Raw genomic sequence first — 21,665 nt, forward strand, 5'->3', positions numbered from 1 at the left:
GTTCGCTGCCCGGTCTCTGGTTTGGCCTGGGCTAGGCAGTTTGTTGCCCCCCTCCCCACTGGGTGCTGCTCCCAGAGGCTGGGCACAGCAGGGCTCTGCACGGACAAGGCAGCTCTGCCCATTGTGGGTGGGGCACAGCTGATGCTCTGGGTGTAGATCAGCTTGGATGCCGGCCTGACAGGTACCGTGAACCTCCCTCCACGCTGGGACCAGATCCATAACTAGTGCCTCTGGCCCCCAGAAGGGTTTCCTCCCAGACTCCACTCCTGGGGCAGCAACGGACTAGCAGTCAGCTGCATGCAAAAGTGACTCGAACTCACTGCTCTGTCCTGGCTCCAGCTGCCAAGGATCCTGCCTTCATCTCTCGGCTCCAGCAGGGTGGGGAAGGGGGTTTAGGGTGCAGTGGAAGCTTGCCCAGAATTGTAGCCCAGGACTGCATCTGTGGCAGCCCCAGGTAAAGAGGATCAGCTGAGAAATCTGGGTTAGCATAGCATGGTAGGGATTTCCCATTCCCCAAGATGTTCACCCACACCCCGTGCTCATTCACCACAACTCTCCAGCAATCGCACACACTCTTCTGGCCCCACCCGTGAGTCACAGGCACATCCTGGAAGAGAAGCCAGAGCCTTTCCTGGAGCAGTGCCCGGGAGCCTGACACCACCCACCCCAGCCATATTTAAAGTCCTCAAAGCAAAATCAGCTTTACGCTCTCCACCCCATCAAGGGGCAAAGCTTGGCTCAAGCCCAAGGGATGGAGCCCCAGTGGCCAGGGCTTAAAATTCTCCCTCCATGCAACACAGGGAAAAAAATTCCCAGCTGAACATTCAAACCCCTGCCCCCAAGGACACCCCCAGCCCCGTTGCACAGTCAGAAACTCAGTTCCATGCCACGCCGCAGAGCCTGGCTCCAGTGGCCAGGCAAGAAGGGGGTCCCCCGCCCAATCAAATTAACAAGATTAAAGGAGGCCAAGGCAGAGGGGTCTTTAGCCATAGCAGCTGTGCAGATGCCCCTTAGCCCAGGGAGGCTGGAAGAGAAGGAATAGAGCTCTGTGCTGGCTTTTCCCTTTATATAAGCTTAGTTTAGGCAAAGCCGGGGCTTTCCCTCCTGACCTTTGATCTTCACTTTGCAAAGAGAGGATCTGCAAAGCTAGATCAGACCACTGCTCTTCTGGTCTGGTCTCCCACCAGTGACAGATCCCGCAGAGCGGGACAGGACTGCCCCTCCGCCTGTTTGTGTCTTGCTGGATATTGAGTGAGGAGGAGGTATACCCTCCTGAGCCCTCCAGCCATCAGTTTACACCCAGAAGCATGAGACTGCATTATCCTTCTCTTGGGGCCTGTGCAACTGTAGGATTCCTGCCTATTGGACATACCGACCACCCTAAATCCTGCTGCAATACTTGATTTCAAGACCTCCTCCTGAAGCAGTAAGTTCCACAGGTCGGCCACATGCAGCGTGTAGTATTGCCTTGTATCTCAGGTGACATACAAGTTTGAGACACACTGGCCCGATACAGCCCTGCAGAATGGGTGGTACCAACCCACCCAGAGTCCCTGATGGGACCCTAATGGGTTCAGCCATAGAAGTAAAGCCAGTGGGGAGAGAACCTCCTTTCCGTACCTCCCGAATTCAGCGTATGGAGTCAGGGCCACGATATCACACTGGCCAAGCAATACACACACTGGCCATACCCAGCAGCCGGGCAAACAGAAGCAGCTCTTTGCAATGCACTGAGCTCGGCAAAGCTAGTGAAGCTGGAGATGTGACTAGAGCACACACAAGGGGATCTCCATCTCCCACGCAACAGCCCATCTCCAGCACCTGGAGGATCTCCAAGCACGTTATGAACGCTACAGAATTAAGCATTTTAAATATGGGAAAACCAAGGACTAGATAAAAAGAGATTTGCCCTAGGTCACAAAGCCAGGAATAATACCAGGAATCCCTAGACCACCTTTGATTAATTTGCAAGCCTTCCACATTGCCCCTTAGTAGCCCACTCTGTAACAAGACCCAGGAAGCAACCAGACCAACACTTCAGATAGGTAACTGAATACCTATGCCCGGACTACCTGCCTCATAGGTATTTACAGGTGTGGCACTTAACAGGTCATGTTCCAATCCCTTGGCCAATTGGAGAAAGCGCAATCAACCTTATAGGAGGAAATCCATAGGGCTGTGCTCCTACCCACCACCCCGCACACTCACCACACCAATTGCACTTTGTACAAAGAAAAAAGTTGGTCAGCATTTCACGTTCAAATCCAAACAGCTTCTCCTATGGACTCTGCACTCCCAGTCTTCTGAATCAGTTGTCTCAAGAGCAGCCTGGGACAAGCTGCTAGATTTGGGGAGCCACAGAGAAGAGTCAAGATAAGAATTTTAATAGGCAGAAGGGAAGCTACACTGTAATTCCTTTGAGGTCACTTACAAAGAGTGTTCAATGCATCCAAACCTACAAGAATCCCATTATGATCATGCACAGGTCTGGAAGGACACATGAAACAAGGATTATGGTAAAAAAAAAAAAAGCAGTGAAACAAACATGCAGAGAGGCTCGGATGCATTTGTTTAAAGAATACATCCTGACCTTCTTAAGAGTCTTTGTGCTGAAGAGGAATCGAGCTCAAAGGTTCCAGAGAGCACCACCCAGCCAGTTTGGCCATTCCATGCAACTGATCCCAAAAATTTCTGAATCTGCTTGCCTGCCTCCATCTTGGAGTTCAAAGGGAGATTGTTGCAAGAGGAGTCAGACACCACATGCTCTCATCAAACTCCTGTAAGGACGGCAGGTGCTACACATGAGTGACAGAGGCGGAGCGAGACTAAAGGAATGTCTACACTTCAAGCTGGGGGTGCGATTCCCAGCCCAAGGAGAAATACCTGGGCTGACTCTGATCAAGCTAGTGTGCTAGAAATGTAGTGTAGCAGCCGGAAGGGCTAGCGGCTTGGAGTATGGGCCTAGCGCCTTCAACAGGATCACACCCTGGGCAGCTAGCTGCTCGCACACTGTTCGCAGCACACAGGCTCCATCAGGGTTAGCATAAGCAGGTCTCCTGGAGCTGGGAACAGCACCCCAGCTTGACATGTAGCCATACCTTGAGTGATGTGCCCAGAGTGACACCGGGGCAGAGCAGGAGATTGAACCAAAGCCTCCAAACGTGCAGGCTAGACCCACAGCCACTGGAGAACCCTCCTCCTCTTGCTGCAGAGCTGCCACCAGGAGACAAAATCCAAGGAAAGAATCAATCCTCAAAAGAATCAATCCTGAAGCACTTGCATGAGAGGAAAGTGATCAGGAACAGCCAGCATGGATTCACCAAGGGAAGGTCATGCCTGACTAATCTAATTGCCTTTTATGATGAGATTACTGGATGAAGGGAAAGCAGTGGATGTATTGTTTCTTGACTTTAGCAAAGCTTTTGACACGGTCTCCCACAGTATTCTTGTCAGCAAGTTAAGGAAGTATGGGCTGGATGAATGCACTATAAGGTGGGTAGAAAGCTGGCTAGATTGTCGGGCTCAACGGGTAGTGATCAATGACTCCATGTCTAGTTGGCAGCCGGTATCAAGTGGAGTGCCCCAAGGGTCGGTCCTGGGGCCGGTTTTGTTCAATATCTTCATAAATGATCTGGAGGATGGTGTGGATTGCACTCTCAGCAAATTTGCGGATGATACTAAACTGGGAGGAGTGGTAGATACGCTGGAGGGCAGGGATAGGATACAGAGGGACCTAGACAAATTGGAGGATTGGGCCAAAAGAAATCTGATGAGGTTCAATAAGGATAAGTGCAGGGTCCTGCACTTAGGATGGAAGAATCCAATGCACCGCTACAGACTAGGGACCGAATGGCTAGGCAGCAGTTCTGCGGAAAAGGACCTAGGGGTGACAGTGGACGAGAAGCTGGATATGAGTCAGCAGTGTACCCTTGTTGCCAAGAAGGCCAATGGCATTTTGGGATGTATAAGTAGGGGCATAGCGAGCAGATCGAGGGACGTGATCGTTCCCCTCTATTCGACATTGGTGAGGCCTCATCTGGAGTACTGTGTCCAGTTTTGGGCCCCACACTACAAGAAGGATGTGGATAAATTGGAGAGAGTCCAGCGAAGGGCAACAAAAATGATTAGGGGTCTAGAACACATGACTTATGAGGAGAGGCTGAGGGAGCTGGGATTGTTTAGCCTGCAGAAGAGAAGAATGAGGGGGGATTTGATAGCTGCTTTCAACTACCTGAAAGGGGGTTCCAAAGAGGATGGCTCTAGACCGTTCTCAATGGTAGCAGATGACAGAACGAGGAGTAATGGTCTCAAGTTGCAGTGGGGGAGGTTTAGATTGGATATTAGGAAAAACTTTCTCACTAAGAGGGTGGTGAAACACTGGAATGCGTTACCTAGGGAGGTGGTAGAATCTCCTTCCTTAGAGATTTTTAAGGTCAGGCTTGACAAAGCCCTGGCTGGGATGATTTAACTGGGAATTGGTCCTGCTTCGAGCAGGGGGTTGGACTAGATGACCTTCAGGGGTCCCTTCCAACCCTGATATTCTATGATTCTAAGGGCTGGCTGCCCTGCATGGCACCCTCGGGTTTGGCCGGAAACAGGATGTGGGAGACACATTCAGGATTTCCCCAGGGCCTGGAGCAAGGTAGAGGGGACTAGAACCTGGTCTTGCGAAAGGGGATGTTTTAGCCAGGACCCCGGCAGCTGCACCCCATGTGACAGCAGGATGGAGCGTGCAGCATCACACGCACAAGGATGGGGCCCATGGAACTGACAAGGCTGCAAGGAATGAGAAGGCAGGCGAGGGGATTCTGCGTGGACTGGCCAGGCAGCCTGATGCCCCGGAGGCCAATGGCCCTTTTGGAAACACTCACGGGTCAGTGTGAGGGAGAAAGCCCATGAAGGCCTTTTCTCCTCCTCCTCCTGCTTCTACAGCCAGGAGACACCCCCTTCCCCAGGCCAGGTGGGGGTTGAGGGATGGGACTGCAGATGGAGCTACCCAGTCCAAGAAGCCACCTTGCCGGCAGCCCTGTCCTAGCCTTTGCCCAAGTGGCTGCACAGCAAGGCAGTGACCCCAAGGAAGGGGGGAGTTAAAGCATGGAAAAAACATCAGATGGGGAAAGCAAGAGACCTTTGGGAACAGTGGGGCCCCACCAAGGGGAGGGATAAATGCACAAGGGATGCAGAGCATCAAACCCTCCGGATCTGCTTAGATTTCCATACGGATTGTCCACCCACCAGTTCATTGCCTGGTGTTTCTCCCCTAAAATGGGGGTATTAGCCATTAGAAAGCCAGCACCTTCCACCATGCCAAACAATAGACAGCCTCCTAAGGAGTCCATCTACAGCACCAAGGTGTGCAGGGCAGGGGGTGGGGAGAGGGCATGACAGCTGATTTAGGGCTTTAGCACAAACAGTCTTACTGAGACCATTCCAGGGCCCAATCTCTCTCTTTTACAACACTGTGACTTCACTGCAAGGCAGCTATATCGCTCATTAGCCAGGGGCATCAAGTGATGTTTCGATGGGCTCCAAGCACGCCTTGATTAACAAGGGGCAGTGTAGTCCAGTGGTCAGAGCAGCCAGTCAGCCTTCAGGGGTCGCTTCCCACTTCTGCCACCGATTCACAATATGACCTAGGCCAAGTCACTTACTTTCTCTGTACCCTGGCTCCTGCCCATCTGTCACAGAGGGACAACAGCCCAGGGCCTACATGACTATTGTGTGTCTTCATCACTAGGAGTTGGTAAAGAGCTTTAAAATCCTCAGGTGACCGGGGGGCGGGGAAAGAGGGGCGTTTCTGAAAGGAAAATTTGTTCTTTAGGCCACTGCCCTGCACGCACTTTGGTGCGGGTAGACCCTGCCCGGATCCCAGTTGACCCACACATAGGTTGCAGGATCAGGCCCATAGCGGGTGGCTGTAAAACCACCTCTGCAAAGGCTATGGTCTGCCTTCAGTCTGGGGAAGGGTTTTAGCAGCATGGGTTTCTCTCACGGCACACAACAGCCCTCGAAGCTACACGAGGCATCGGGGAGGGGGGGGATACATTTCACGTTAAGCTCTGTGTTCAGAATATAAATGCAGCCAGACACACGCAGCGAAGACGACGAGACAGGTGCCACCAGAGCCCGCTGCAGCCTGCCGGCACGGGGGCTGTGCAGAGAGTGGACCCTGAGCCAGATCAGCACCCACTGCCCCAGCAGAGCAGGAACGTTATGGATCAAGCGGAGAAAGGGAAACCAAGAGGCACGCTCGCAGGCTGCCCTCAGAGAGGAGCGTGACGGAGCCCACGCCTGTCAGGAGGCATCACCAACTCTGGGGGAGAACACAGACAGGCAGGGAGAGAGGGAATCGCTCCCAGGCCTGCCTCAGGAGCAGCAGTTACACGCCAGCCCTCTCTGCCAATTAGCAGGGCTGGCAGAGGCCTTCAACAGACACTCGGCTGGGGCCTACAGAAGGGGAGGTAAAGCTGGTTAAAACTGCCTGCCCGACCCAGCGTCTGAGCTCCACTTTCACAGAGCCAGAGCCTGGGGAGCACAGCTCCCAGAGGAAGTGAATGATAAGCCAGCAGGGCCAGAGGGCCTGGATCCCACAGCCACTCAACGCCCTTGACTCATCCCAGGTTAGCCAGGGCCAAAGACACTCAGCGCCTCTAGGATTGGGCCCTGAGCAATGACTGCTCTTCCTCCGGAGCTTTCCCTACTTCTGGTTTACAGTGCAATCCACACATCCCTGTGATGGCAGGGCTGTCATATATAGCTCCATTCATCATCGGGGGCACGAGCACTTTAAATTCCTACAGGCCATACTGCATTAGACCAGTGGTCCATAGTCCAATATCCTGACTGACAGAGGCCAATGTCACATGCTTCAAAAAAGTAAACTGTAACCCCTTTCCTCCCCCATGATGGAGAGGAAACACGATTCTCTAGGCCTTATTTATACATCCCCATGTGACTCCTAGAGGCAATGTGATCAAGTAAGGACTGGAATCAGGATGCCTGGGTTTTATTCCTAGCTTTGCTGACTGTGCAACTTCAAACAAGTCACATCACCTATCTGTGCCTCAGTTTCTCCCTCTGTGAAATAGGAATAATAATATTTCTACGCACACTCTTACGACGCGCTTTAAGATCTATGGATGACGAACACTAGTTACTAAGGTTGGATTTGCCCTTTAGACGGATTTTGACCCTTGCACAGCAGTGTGGTAGCAGGGCACCAGGAAACTCAGCCGTTCCTCCTTCCACGGGTCTTTCTTGTCCAACTAACATCCAAATCCTTGCAGTCCCTCTCGTACAGATTTCCTAAGCTGTAATATTTCAGGGCGTCCCTGGTATTCATATGGAATCCTATTCAAATTCAGTCTCCCCACACACGCGCACACACAAAAGAAAGTTACACCCCGCTATGGACTTCACCCCACTACAACCCTAGGCTCGGATCTTATCACCGCAGAGCCCTGTTCAACTCAGCTGCGTTCTGTACAGGGCTCCACCCGTCAGCCACAGAGCGAGGGCCCTACCCTGAGCGAGCTAACTTCCACTGAAGTCAATGGAAAGACACTCACTTGTGCCAGGGCTGATTTGGGGTCAGAGCCTAGGGAACAGATGGCAAAAGGCACTCTGCAGGAAACTGTGTGAGGTACGATTCATTTCCTTAATGCAAGAGATTTTCTACGGCCTTAAATGTCAGGGCTGGAGTTTCTGATGGGCCGTAATAGCTACTTGCAAGAACCGAAAAGAGGAAGAGGACAGCAGCTTTTTGTGGGGTAAACTGGAGTTGAAGGGAAGTTGAGAAATACATGAGCCACCGTGCTGGGACTTATGGTCTAGTACCAAGCCATTAACATTTTGCATATTAAAGAAATCCCAATCCCTCAATACACTAGCTAGTGTTTGGTTTTAATAATGTCACCCATCACAGTAGCATCAGAGCACCTCGCCAGGAAGAGATTATTGGATCACACATTTCACCTGGGTTCATACTCTGCTACATACAAGTGACACCAGACCCAACACACAGAGGGTTTGAAAAGGGCAGACAGACAGGGGGAAAGCACAAGGGTGCACAGGGGTCAGACACTTTACCGGCAGCCTTCCTGCAGAGGCAGATCGGATGGTTCTGATTTCAGGTCCATGAGGGGTAGCGTAGAGACAACTGCCCCTGGGTGCAGGGGCAGAAGCCACACTCTGAGGGTACAGCTGGGTGAAGTAGCTGGCCGGGATGGAGTGCATCTGAGGGCTGCTGAGGCTGGAAGTCACCAAGTCTGCAGAGCTCATCACAGGCATGACTTTCTTTTGCTGCTGCTGCTGGGGGGGGAGAGAGGCAAGGGAACAGCCCCCCCTTTCTGGGGCTGAAGACACTCCCTTGACTCTCAGCATTGCAAAGTCCTTTCCGAGAAGCCCAGCTGGCAGGGAAGGGAGGGCAGAAATGTTGCACTTGCACAGCTTTAAGGGGGGTGCTTAAAAACCAAGCTGCAGCTGAGACATGGAGGACAGACAGAGCGGTCGGAGGCTGCTCCTAGCATTGCCCAGCCATTTAACACAGGGCATAGCATGCAGGATCAGTGAATGGCCCCCACTTTCCAGTCTGAGGCTATCTCCAAAAAAAAAAAAAAAATCAAGCTGGAATTTTTGCTAAAATGCATTTGGGGGAAGGGAGGGGAAATCACTAAACCAGCCCCAGAATAAAAATGACTGTTTCCTTTCTCTCTCCTCATTCAGACAGAAAGCTCGAACCCCCTCCTTTCTTCGTGGAAGATCCTTTACCCGGCCGGCCAGAATTTGCAGCCGGCTGTTTTATAAAAACACAGACAATTAAAAGTTACTGTCTGTCCTAAGGGGACCGGGGCTTTGCAGGGCTCAGATGCCAGGTCACTGACCCGAGCCTCAGCTTGCAGGAGCTGGGTAACGTGCAGGTTATTGCAGGGGCTGGTGACTTTCCGCTCCCAGAGAGCGCATCGACCCCCACCCGGGCGTGTTGCATTTAAAAAAATAATAATAATAATCATAAAATCACCCCCCTAAATCTCTGCTTTGGCGGCCCCTTCGCCCGAGGCCCCCAGCGCGGGGGGGCTGAGCAGCATCAAGCCAGGGGGAGCTGCGCCCCCAGCCCGGGCCCTGGATCCGGCCGAGGCCCCGCCACTGTCTCTCATGGAGCGGCTCCCCCTTGCAAAGCTGGCGGCCGCGGCTCGGCTCCCTCCCGGCGGGGCTGCAGCGGGCCGGGGCCGGGATGGGGCCGGATTGCAGCGGGGGCGATGGCTGCGGAGCGGCCCCGCTTCTCTCCCCGTCTCCCGCGGCTCTCGGCGCCGCTCGCTGGTTTCTTTCTTGTCTCTCTTTTTTTTTTTTTTTTTTTTTTAAGCGCCAAACGACGTGCCGCGAAATTCGGATCTCCCGCGGCAAAGGCCGCGCCCTGATTGGGCGCTGCAACCCGGCCGGGGCCCCGCCCACCGGATTCGATACTTTATGCGGAGCGGGTGGCGGCTGCTCTTAAAGGGGCAGCGCTCAGCGCGCGCCCTCCTCCCGGGGGCTGGCACCGCCCCGGGCTCTCCCCCTCCCCACGCGCCGAGTGGGCGTGGCGGTGGCGGGAAGGGGCGTGTCCATGCAAGCAGAGCTAGGGGCCGTCTGCAGACCCCCCCCAAGAGTTAAAGTGACCTGGGCTGGACCAGCTGTCACAGCTGTGGCTGGGGGGAACCTAGCGGGGGGGGGCTCTTATGCAAAGGTTGCTCCGCCCATGCACCCCGCTGGGACTTGCTGTTGTTGCAAACAAAGCCCTGAGGCAGTCAGCCGGAGAAAGCAACCGATAGCTGGGTTTCATAATGGCCGGCCGCAGGGCCAACAGGACTGGGATCCCACTGGCAAATGCCGGAGTGCTGGAACAATGTATAGGGTGGGGGTGCTGAGAGCCATTGAACCAAACTGTACACCCTGGATAGGATGGAAACCACATCATGCCAGGGGGGTGCAGCACCCTTAGTTCCAGCCCCTATGGGCAAATGTGCCCTTTCAAGACTCTTTGGGGTAGGGATTGTCTTGCTTGTACAGCACCTAGCACGATGGCACCCTGTTCCTGATCTCAGGAAACTATTGCAATGCAATCGACAGAGGCCGCTCTAGTGATAGGCATGCTATGTAGCTGCCTAGGTTGGCCAATTTCTGGGCGGCTGTCTAGGGTACCCAAACCAAATTTTGAGCGGCAGTGAGTGCAACCCCCTGCACCAGGTCACAATGTTACTGGCTCAAAATTTGGCCCGGCCAACCCTTCATGACGGAGGGGCAGCCGGGCCAAAGCTGAGTGAGCGGGGACAGCCCACTAAAAAGTTGCCTAGAGCAGCAGAGTGTGTTGAGTAGCCTCTGCAAATAGGAACTAATAATCAGTTGCATGCCACGGTGAGCTCATATGTCTCAAGAACATAAAGCAGAAACCCTAGAGAGCAGATTAATGTGGCCTTATGTGGTAAGGAAGGCAACTGGGTTTGACCCAAACACCTATTCATTGTTATTCTGGGATGAATATGCTGCCCAGCCCTACCCTTTGCAGTCGTATATGTGGGGAGGGGTTGTGGGTAGAGCCATCCCGGGGGTAGGGCGAATCGGGGCGAGTGCTCCAGGCCCCACGCTTTGGGGGCCCCCGTAGGCCAGTGCGATTGGCCAGCGCGGTCGGCTCCAGAAGAGACGAATCCGTCACTTCCACCCCAGGCCCTGCACTCCCCGAGGGATTGCCCTGGTTGCGGGCTAATTTAAATTAGTAGGTTCTCAATCTTTTCCATTGTGACGGTGCCCCCCATAAGGCTTTATGGAAATATGTTTATGAATATATATGACATAACTGGAATATGTTCTATGCTACTTTCACGGAGTCCCCGAGCGATGCTCCCTACGAAGCCAGTCAGGACTCTGGTGAAGTCTCCTCTCTGTGAGCAGACTGTCTTCAGGGCAGAAAAGCTCAAAAAGCTCAATTCCACCTTCCTGGGTCTGACCTCGGAGCATTCAGCATCCTCTGCCCCTCCGTGTGCTTCCCACAGCGAGTCTGCCCAGGCGGGGTCCTGGGGAAGCCAGAGTGTCCTGCCCCCCAGCTCCACAGTCAGACATGACTCTTAGACAGCCAGTAAAACAGGTTTATTAGATGACAGGAACACGTTCTAAAACAGAGCTTGTAGGTACAGAGAATAGGACCCCTCAGCCGGGTCCATTTTGGGGGGCAGTGAGCCAGACGACGACGACTGCACTTCACTCCACATCCCCAATCAGCCCCAAACTGACTCACCCTCCAGCCCCTCCTCCTCTGGGCTTTGTCCCTTTCCCAGGCCAGGAGGTCACCTGATTCCTTTGTTCTCCAGCCCCTTTAGCTATCACCTTGCAGGGGGGAAGGGCCCAGGCCATCAGTTGCCAGGAGACAGAGTGTCGGCCATTTATGTACACTGGCCCTTTGCTCTGCAACAATTACACCCCCTTATCCCACCACCTAGAGACTTAAGAAATGCATTGGGGAAACTGAGGCACCCCTACAGTATTCAGAGAAAACGTTAAGAACAGTCCCACTTCGTCATAGCTACATATGCCATGTAACATATCTATGCAAAGGTTATCATCTACTGAATCTATTAACCCTATTTGTATGCATGTATCATTTTTGTATTCAAAGTTATGAATATTGTCTGTGTACTGGCTTGATTTCTAAATAACCCATAGTAGAGCATTTGGTCAGTTCCTGGAGAAAGGAATTTGTGAAGTTAAGTGCCCAATTTAGAAGCACTTAAGGAACAGTGCATCTTGGAAGGGTCCAATCCACATAAGAAGTCTTCCTGGAGACATTCAGGTTACCATGTGGGCAATGGCTTCTGACTGTAAAAACAGAGTCCTGCATGGACATGTGACTTGCCCAGGTGACTCCAGAACTCCACCTTGGAGCTGGACTGTGCATAGGAGAGAGGATGGGGGTCTCCACCCACAAGATAGAGTCTATTTAAGCCTGTGGGAGACCCCTCCATTTGGTCTTCAGCTGGCTAAGGAGATAGCCTCTCCACCCACAAGGATACCTGAAAGACAGTAACTACAGGGGGTGTGAGTGATTGCTAGACCCGGACTAGAAGGAGATTAGTCTGTAAAAGGAAGCTTACTGGAACTGGTGAGGTTTTGTCTGTATTCAGTTTTATTAGACATAGACTTGCAGGTTTTATTTCCTTTTGCTTGGTAATTCACTTTATTCTGTCTGTTACTACTTGGAACCACTTAAATCCTACTTTCTGTATGTAATAAACTCACTTTTTACTTATTAATTAACCCAGAGTATGTATTAATACTTGGGAGGGCAAACAGCTGTGCATGTCTCTCTATCAGTGTTATAGAGGGCCAACAATTTATGAGTTTACCCTGTACAAGCTTTATACAGGGTAAAACGGATTTATTCGGGGTTTGGACCCCACTGGGAGCTGGGCTGGAGTTCTAAACTGCCAGGGCAGGAAAGCAGGGGCAGAAGTAGTCTTGGCACATCAGGTGGCAGCCTCCAAGGGGGTTTCTGTGACCCAACCCGTCACATCCATACTGGGCCGTAAGTGCTGGAACTAGGGTGATCAGACGTCCCGATTTTATAAGGACAGTCCTGATATTTGGAGCATTGTCTTATATAGGTGCCAATTACCCGCCACATCCTGTCCCAATTTTTCACCCTTGCTCTCTGGTCACCCTAGCTGGAACTCGGGGTGCTGGAAGTGCTACCACATCCCCTGGCTTGAAGTGGTTTCCATGATATACAGGGGTTCAGTTTGGTTCATTGGCTCTCCACACCTCCACTATACAAATTGTTCCAGCACCCCTGCACTGTGCTCCCCTTTTCTGCACAGGGACACCCACGCACACACAATCCTCTCCCTTTTAGCCTCTTTGTTCTGTGCTTGTACAACTCCTAGTACAATGGGGTACTAGGTACTAGGTCTCCTAGGCTGTCTGGCTAATACACTTCTCCATGCAAACACAAGTCACATGGATCTTTTAATTTTTACTGGAAACAACATAGGAATAAAATATTCTATCCCCCCACAGGAGATGATTCCTAATTACTTGTGGGTGCCCAAGTGAGCAGGCTAGGAATTGTCCCTGGTCATGAGTGACGTAAGTGATATTTTGGTTCGTATCTTTCCTATTCACTGTTTTCTGTCTGATTGATTGTTTCTTCGGGGAGTCTTTGTTATTTAAAACTTTCAGGAAGGATTGTTAGGGTTGTTTTAGCTTCAGGTTTGGCAAAGTGTGTGTCTACAAAGCCTGTATTATGTATCATTTCAGTAAATATGTAATAAATATTATTTCTATTGCAGTAACATCTAGCGACCCAAACTGACATCTGCGCCCTAGTGTACTGGGAGCTCTACAGATGTGCTAAAAAAAAAAGTCCCTGCCTTAAAGTGTTTGGGAGCATAAACAGAAGGGGAAAGGACTTTCCTGAGGTCAGCAGCAGATGGTGGAATAGATCCCAAGTCTCTTGCTGCCTAAGCCCATGCCCTAGCCACTAGAGACACCAATTCCCCAACATCTGGCTGTTGGGCCATGTTTCACCTGGGCAGGTGAATCAGTTGTGACTGAGGTATGGACCAATGTCTCACCACTGCCCTCTACTGGCTGGAACGCAAAAATCTGCCTGTTTGAAGTCATTTCACCCGGCACTGGCTGGGCCAGAAGGCAAACATTTCAAATACGGGTGCCTAAAACCAGTTTCCTAAATCCTAAACAGAAGACTGATTTGTACAGGTCCCAGCCCCCCAGTGAGGTCAGGAAATCACCATCAAAGCTTCTGTTTAGGTGTCCATTATGAGACAGCTAGATTTGACAAATTTGGCCAAAACTAGTGTAGCAAATGGAGAGTATTGGTTAGTTCGAAGAGAAAAGGCTTGTGTCCCCTCCCCGAGCCAGGCCAGTGAATGGGACATTCTCTCTCCCCTCTGTCTGTGATCAAGCTAAATGCCATTACTCTCATTCCCAGTCAGGTAGGGGGAATGGACCACTTTTCCACAGGCAGCTAGATTTCAAGTTTGGCTATCTTGCGAGGTGACATGATTGTCCCAAGTTTCAGACTACGGTCTTCTTTGTTCCTGCCTGGATTGTAAGCTCTTTGTGGCACAGCCTGTCTCTTTGGCCTGGTCTACACAAGAAAATTAGGTCAGCATAACTGTGTTACTCATAACTATGAAAAACCGAAGTCCTCATGCAGACAGTACTGAGTCATTGGAAAAATGTATCCATCATCCTAGCTCCTGGCTCTCGGGGAGATGGATTCCCTACACCAACGGCAGAACCCCTCCCATCACCACAGGTCATGTCTACAATGAAGCACTACGGTGGCCCAGCTGTGCCCCTTGTAGTGTTTGAAGTGTAGACAAGCCCTTTGTGAGTGTAGAGCACCCAGTGCAATGAGGCCTGTGGCAGGACGCCATCTTCAGAGCATACCCTAACCCTCAATTCCCTCCTGGGTGTCCCACCAACTTTTGCAAAGTCCAGAGTAGTTAGCGCAACAGTCCCCTTCGGAGCGGGTCTATTTCTTCATAACCAAGTCCTTTCCACTCTGATGTCTTCCAACCATCCTCATCACTTGGAGACCAAAGTCAAACCAGCTCAGGCCTTTTCCCCCTGGGCTGGCAGAGGTAAGAAGTCTTTCTCCTGCTAGCAACTCTCTCGCTATGAAGGAAGAGGCAGATTATATCTGTCCTCTTTCCCAGAACTTGTCCTGTTGGCTGAGAGAGAGCGGAGCTTTGTCCCACCCTACAGCACAAGTCTACTGGACCCAGGCCCTTAAAGAAATAGTAACTTGGATTTTCCCCCAGAAACTAGTATCCTGGGACCACTTTCTCTCTCCCAGCATCTGCTTTTGCCATTTCCTAGGCCCCTCAGCTGCTCTAGAACTTCTAGAACACAAGGTTTCAGAAGATTCCCACGATCCCTTATAGGGGACAAAACACTGTCACTAGATACTAGTGTAATAGAAATAATAATCGTGTTGCTGCTGTGATTGTCTAAAGTTATTATCTGTAGCCTGCTTGATCGCTTTGTGTCAGGGTGTCTCATTTTGACTCTCTAGTTTTCAGTGGGTCTGATTCTGAACTCTTTGCAGTGTTGCTGTAACCGGGTTGGTCCCAGGATATCAGAGAGACAAGATCGGTGGGAAACACCTTGTATTTCTGAGTACATTTCCCAGGACAGAAGAAGAACGTGGTGTTAGCTCAAAAGCTTGTCTCTCTCACCAACAGATGTCCGTCCAATAAAAGAGATTCCTTCCCCCACCTTGTCTCTCTGATTCTGAACTGCTCTTATGTGTTTAGGCCAAGATTTTCAAAGGAACAGGGGATTTGAGTGTCTAACTCCCCTACATTTGTTTGAAAATCTCAACCTTAATTTTGTCCCCACTTTAAACTACATTAAAATGCCCCTGCCACCAGCCACCTGAGACTGCAAGTCTGGGCCGAGACTCGGGATAATAACGTTGCCCCTTTGGCCCACGCGGTGAGTCAAATGTTCGGGGCCTTCCAGGGTCATTCCCAATAGGATGAGAAATGGCTGACAAGAATCAGGTCTATTCTTGGTGTGATCTTGTCTGTTTACAACAAACTGTAACCAAAGCCTTGTTTCCCTGAATCCAAGAACTGCAGGCAGTTTCCTTGCTCAGAAATCCCCAGGTCTACCGCTCCAGCGAGTTCTGTGCCCAAGATTTTCCATCCCTGCTCAGTTTCTTCTCATTATCATACTCTCATCTCCTTCTCCTGGCTTTCCCTGCCAATGCACATGCAAGCCTGCAACCAATATCCTAGCCAGGGAAATCCTTCAGCCCACATGGCTTAGCTCTGACCTGCCAACATGCGGCCTATTGCCTTGGCAGTAGCCCCTTAGCTCCCAGCTATTTTTACTACACAAAGGGGTTTGATTGCTTCTTCTGTGGAGCCTGAAAGAAAGGGTACCCCCACTGGCTTCAGTGAGGTCTGTGATTATCTTTGGGCTGGAGACCTCCCTCCTCCATTGGCATCTTACAGAATAACACTAATTACATGTAAGTAAAAATTCTAACACCCACATGTCAATCTAACAAATGTCCATCTGGTTTGACATCGAGATGTGATAGCTCTTCTCTCATCCTTCACTAACCCCTCCCACTCTGGCAGTCCATCTCCAAGCAAGTAGAGAATGGTTTGATGTGGCGGGAAAGCGTACACATTTGGGACCATTAGCCTCCGATCGGCATCCAGGTCTGGAGTGTGCTAGGATGCATGTGCATAGGTTTGTTATGATTCTGTTCATTGTTTTCCCCACTGCAGAGCTATAGGACAAATGAGGAGAAGATTTCCATCCCACGCAATAGATCTTGAAAGACAGGTGAACTAGGGGTTAAGCGCTTTGTTAGACATTCATGTGCGCTGCCATTCGTTGTGGATCTCGGGGTATTTCAGTGTAACGTTAGCACTGACTTCCTCACACAACACCTGTGCAAAGCAGACTAGCAGATCGGCTGTCTGTCGATGGCCGCCTCACACAGAGGCCTGCAAGGTTCAGAGCCCTCTCAACTTTTCAGGGTCCTGGGCTGGAGTGATCAATGTCTCTAATCTCCCACCTGGAACAACTCTGTTTCACTTAAGGGCCTGGCTACTGTGCTTGATTGCAGCTCATTTAGACATACAGAAACCAGCTTTAATCTAGCTAGCATGAGCCCCAGTAGCTGTGACGCTGTGTCCGAAACCCACCCGAAGCCCTGGATAATTACTCACGGGGCTAGCCCACATGGAAGCCTGTGTTGCCACGGTTCTGCTCCTCCAGAACCCAAGCTAGCTAGAGTAAAGCTGTCTTAGATATGCCTACACAAGCTGCGGTCATAGTGTGACCCGAGCTACACAGCAAAAATCATTACCAAGAAGCAGGTCAGCTAGGAGGTGTTCCATTACCCCCACAGTTAAAACACTTTCCAAACCTTCCCACACCACATGGATTTTATCTAGTGGTACGAGGAATCTGCTTTCACCCACCCCCACAATCTCTGCCATTTGGCCAGGTAACATACTGGCCTTTGGGACCACACTCTGCTTAACCAGAGAGATCTGGGCCCCTGTATCCTTCTGCCCCAAGTACTCCCTGCCATTGATTTTGACAACCTTAACATGCTCCATATCTGGCTCTGCAGAGGCTAATCTCACAAAACCAATATGATAGGTTCCAATTGCTTGGGGGGAGTTCTGTGTTGAGGACAGCAAGAACTAACATGAGCTATTGGTTGCCTGCTTCCTCCTAGCACAGGGAGGAATTATACAGATAGCACCTTTTGGGCTCTTCTGCTTTTACAGGAGATTTGAGATGAGGGTTAGAGGAATGGTTTGGGGGAGGTGAGTGCCCAGCCTCCCAGCCACCCTCCTCCTTGCTAGGGATAAAATGGGATCCTCCCCTCCCACCAGCTTTAAACACCTCTTTCAGTGGTTTGCTTTCAACAGATGCCTGGCTCTGTTCAAAAGCATCAGCTAGAGACGCCATCTCATCCACAGACTTAATATTTTTGTCCCATGGACACTGCTTTACATCAGCCTTACATATGCTTAGGAAATGCTCTTGAGCAACCAAATGAAACATTCCCTCAAAGCTTTGCCCCTCACCCATTTTCCCATCAAATCTTTCATTTTGTTCACATATTCCCCATTACTCATACCAATATCCTCTTAAGATTCCCAAATTTAACTCTATATGTTTCAGGGTTCATCTGAAACCTTTGCAAAACAGTGTTTTTAAATTTACAATAGTCTAAAGCATCCTCAATGGGCATTTCATTGAATACACTTAGAGCATTACCAGTTAATTTTGCAATCAGGGTAGGAATCCTCTTGGCATCAGGGATTTCATGCACTGCACGCAGCCTTTCAAAGGTGGTCAGATATTCATCAATATCATCTGCCTCATTGTATGCAGGACATAAATTGTCCCAATTGTGGATTTTTGGAGTGATGGGAATCGCTGGGGTCGGTGGGTTCTGGTTCTGCTTCTCTAGCAGGTCCAGGTGGTGTTTTCACTCTCTTTCTCCCTGCTTCTCCTTCTCCAGTTCTTTCAGTTCCAATATTTGCTGGTGCTCCCTCTCCTTTTCTGCAACCTACAGCCTAAAAAGCTCCAACTTCGCAATCGCTTCACTGCTTTCACAAAAAGAAAAGGAGGACTTGTGGGACCTTAGAGACTAACCAATTTATTTGAGCATAAGCTTTCGTGAGCTACAGATCACTTCATCGGATGCATAAAAGTGGAAAATGCAGTGAGGATGTTTTTATACACACAGACCATGAAAAAATGGGTGTTTATCACTTCAAAAGGTTTTCTCCCCCCACCCCACTCTCCTGCTGGTAACAGCTCATCCAAAGTGATCACTCTCCTTACAATGTGTATGATAATCAAGGTGGGCCATCTCCAGCACACATCCAGGGTTTAACAAGAACGTCTGAGGAATGGGGGGCAGGGGGAAGGGGGTAGGAAAAAACAAGGGGAAATAGGTTACCTTGCATAATGACTTAGCCACTCCCAGTCTCTAGTCAAGCCTAAGTTAATTGTATCCAATTTGCAAATGAATTCCAATTCAGCAGTCTCTCGCTGGACTCTGGTTTTGAAGTTTTTCTGTTGTAATATTGCAACTTTCATGTCTGTAATCGCGTGACCAGAGAGATGTAATAATTCTTGATGTCTGATTTGTTTCCATTTATTCTTTTACATAGAGACTGTCCAGTTTGACCAATGTACATGGCAGGGGGGTATTGCTGGCACATGATGGCATATATCACATTGGTAGATGTGCAAGGGAACGAGCCTCTGATAGTGTGGCTGATGTTATTAGGCCCTATGATGGTGTCCCCTGAATAGATATGTGGGCACAGTTGGCAATGGGCTTTGTTGCAAGGATAGGTTCCTGGGTTAGTGGTTCTGGTGTGTGGTATGTAGTTGCTGATGAATATTTGCTTCAGGTTGGGGGGCTGTCTGTAGGCAAGGACTGGCCTGTCTCCCAAGATTTGTGAGAGTGATGGGTCGTCCTTCAGGATAGGTTGTAGATCCTTGATGATGCGTTGGAGAGGTTTTAGTTGGGGGCTGAAGGTGACGGCTAGTGACGTTCTGTTATTTTCTTTGTTAGGCCTGTCCTGTAGTAGGTGACTTCTGGGCAAACCTGGTGGCTGAACTTTGTGACTTTGTCCTCATCCATAACTATTTCACATTTGGAGACAATGTATATCTTCAAATCAGCGGCACTGCTATGGGTACACACATGGCCCCACAGTATGCCAACACTTTTATGGCTGACTTAGAACAACGCTTCCTCAGCTCTCGTCCCCTAACGCCCCTACTCTACTTGCACTATATTGATGACATCTTCATCATCTGGACCCATGGAAAAGAAGCCCTTGAGGAATTCCACCATGATTTCAACAATTTCCATCCCACCATCAACCTCAGCCTGGACCAGTCCACACAAGAGATCCACTTCCTGGACACTACAGTGCTCATAAGCGATGGTCACATAAACACCACCCTGTACCGGAAACCTACTGACTGCTATTCCTACCTACATGCCTCCAGCTTTCACCCAGACCACACCACATGGTCCATTGTCTACAGCCAAGCTCTACGATACAACCACATTTGCTCCAACCCCTCAGACAGAGACAAACACCTACAAGATCTCTATCAAGCATTCTTAGAACTACAATACCCACCTGCTGAAGTGAAGAAACAGATTGACAGAGCCAGAAGAGTTCCCAGAAGTCACCTACTACAGGACAGGCACTGTACCCTAGTAATATACCACCTTGCACTACTCAAGGTGAGCAATGCAGATCTATTAATTGGTTCACCACTTCATCAATGGAAAGTGGATATACACCAGTCTTTGCAAAACCTGAGAAGATTTGCCCCACACTTCATATAAACTGATTGGTAAAGATAAACAGTTAAACAAATTTATTGACTACAAAAGATAGATTTTAAGTGACTATAACTGTTAGGCAAAAAGTCAGAGTTAGTTACCAAAAGAAAAGAAAATATAAGCATGCAGTCTAATCTCTGAACCCTATTAGACTGGGCAACATGTAGATTAAGCAGTTTTTCTCACCCCACTGGATACTGCAGTCCTTACTATACAGATTTGTCCCTTAAATCTGGGCCAGTCTCCTCTGTTGTAGTCCCAAGTCTTGTTCAGTGTCCTTGTTGCTTGCAGCATAGGTGGGTGAAGGAGAAAGGCCCAGAATGTGGCCACTGTGTTCTGTTTTATAGCTTCAGTCCCATGTGCTTGGGGAGCATTGCTGAGTCTCCAGGCAAGGCTGAGCATGTGGCCTCATGTAGGTGGGTCATTGAATTGTAGCTCCCTTGGTGGACAATGGTTGTTTGTCACCTTGCCCGGGTGTTGGTTACTTCCCTTGCTGTTGCCTCCGAGGAGCTAATATCTGGCTGCTTACCCAACTTACAGCATGTTTTAGTGAAAACCATCCAACACAATTCTCATAACTTCATATGCATTAATGATACACATATATGGATAGAGAAATGATTTTCAGCAGATCAAAGCCTTTACGCTGATACCTCACGTGGCCTGCTTTATACGTAAGATCACAATTATATAAAAATGAGGAATAGGGGGGCTACAGGATGCTCCCCCAAGCTATAGAATGTCACACATATACTGCAGTCACAGGGCAGACATCCTTTAGACTCAAAACACTGAACAAGGTGAAACGGGAACATAACGGCCACAGAAACACAGCTCAATGCTCTTTATTATGATCATTCATCCGAGACCAGCACAAGCATCACAGCTGATCGACACGAGCCATGCATTTCTTGACAAGTATTAGCCTCAAATATGCTGGCACCAGCTACTTTCCCCAGACACTGCTCATTTTAATGCATGGCTACATGAGTGCTAGAGTGCATCCAGTCCAGCGAACATGGGGGCAGACACAGCTGAAGCAGAGCAATCTCCTTCCGCGCCTGGAGTTTGCAGAGCACTGGGTGGGAAATGCAGATGTGAGACGGAGCACCTCCTGGCTTTGGAAAGTCAAACAATCCCATACAGGAGACATGTCAGCACCTCACTGGGTTGTGTCATTCACCATCACGAGCAGCCAAGGCAGGGAACATGGTCCAGAACTTGATAATGGGTATTAAAAGTGGAAAATAATTTCATCAGCCCTTTTCCACTCACTGCACAGGACAGGGCCTGCGCAAACTAGCCCTGGACTTCCCTGTAGCTGCCTGTCGGTAGAGTCTCAAGGAGACATCAGCCAGGACAACGGGATGGATACATCTTCTGCTCCACCACACATTTCCCAGATTTAGACATTGCGTCCGCTCCTGATGCTGCAAGAGAATCCCCTTTTTACAGGCACAAGCATGAACACCCAATGCTTCATCCTGCATCCCTGCTCTTACCACCTGGAGGGCTCTGTTCTCACCTATACAAAGGTACCCAAAGGTGAATTCCCCCAAGACTTACACAGACACATGCCCAAGTGCTCTGGGAAAGAGGGTGGGAGCCGATGCTCTGACCACAGGCACGGGCTCTGCAGCAACTCTTCTCTCCCTGATGTTCTTTGCTTTGTGCTTTGGAGGCACCAGACCATGAATACTCTGGACATGGTCTCCATCCAAGAGACACTCCAAGCCAGATCAGAGTCATCCAA

The 21,665-nt window shown here is 50.1% G+C and overlaps 1 protein-coding gene across 1 annotated transcript in view; it reads right to left on the reverse strand.

Annotated features, from left to right (window-relative positions):
• The window catches only part of E2F2 (E2F transcription factor 2), a 29,369-nt gene extending 20,045 nt beyond the window's left edge, over window positions 1-9,324 (reverse strand). The window contains exon 1 of the mRNA XM_078849426.1: window positions 8,089-9,324. Within this exon, the coding sequence (XP_078705552.1) occupies window positions 8,089-8,382 (294 nt within the window). The 5' untranslated portion in view covers window positions 8,383-9,324. The remainder of the gene's footprint in view (window positions 1-8,088) is intronic.
• Window positions 9,325-21,665: the final 12,341 nt, after the last annotated feature.

This window comes from Lepidochelys kempii, chromosome 19, assembly GCF_965140285.1.
Source record: "Lepidochelys kempii isolate rLepKem1 chromosome 19, rLepKem1.hap1, whole genome shotgun sequence".
NCBI lineage: Eukaryota > Metazoa > Chordata > Testudines > Cheloniidae > Lepidochelys > Lepidochelys kempii.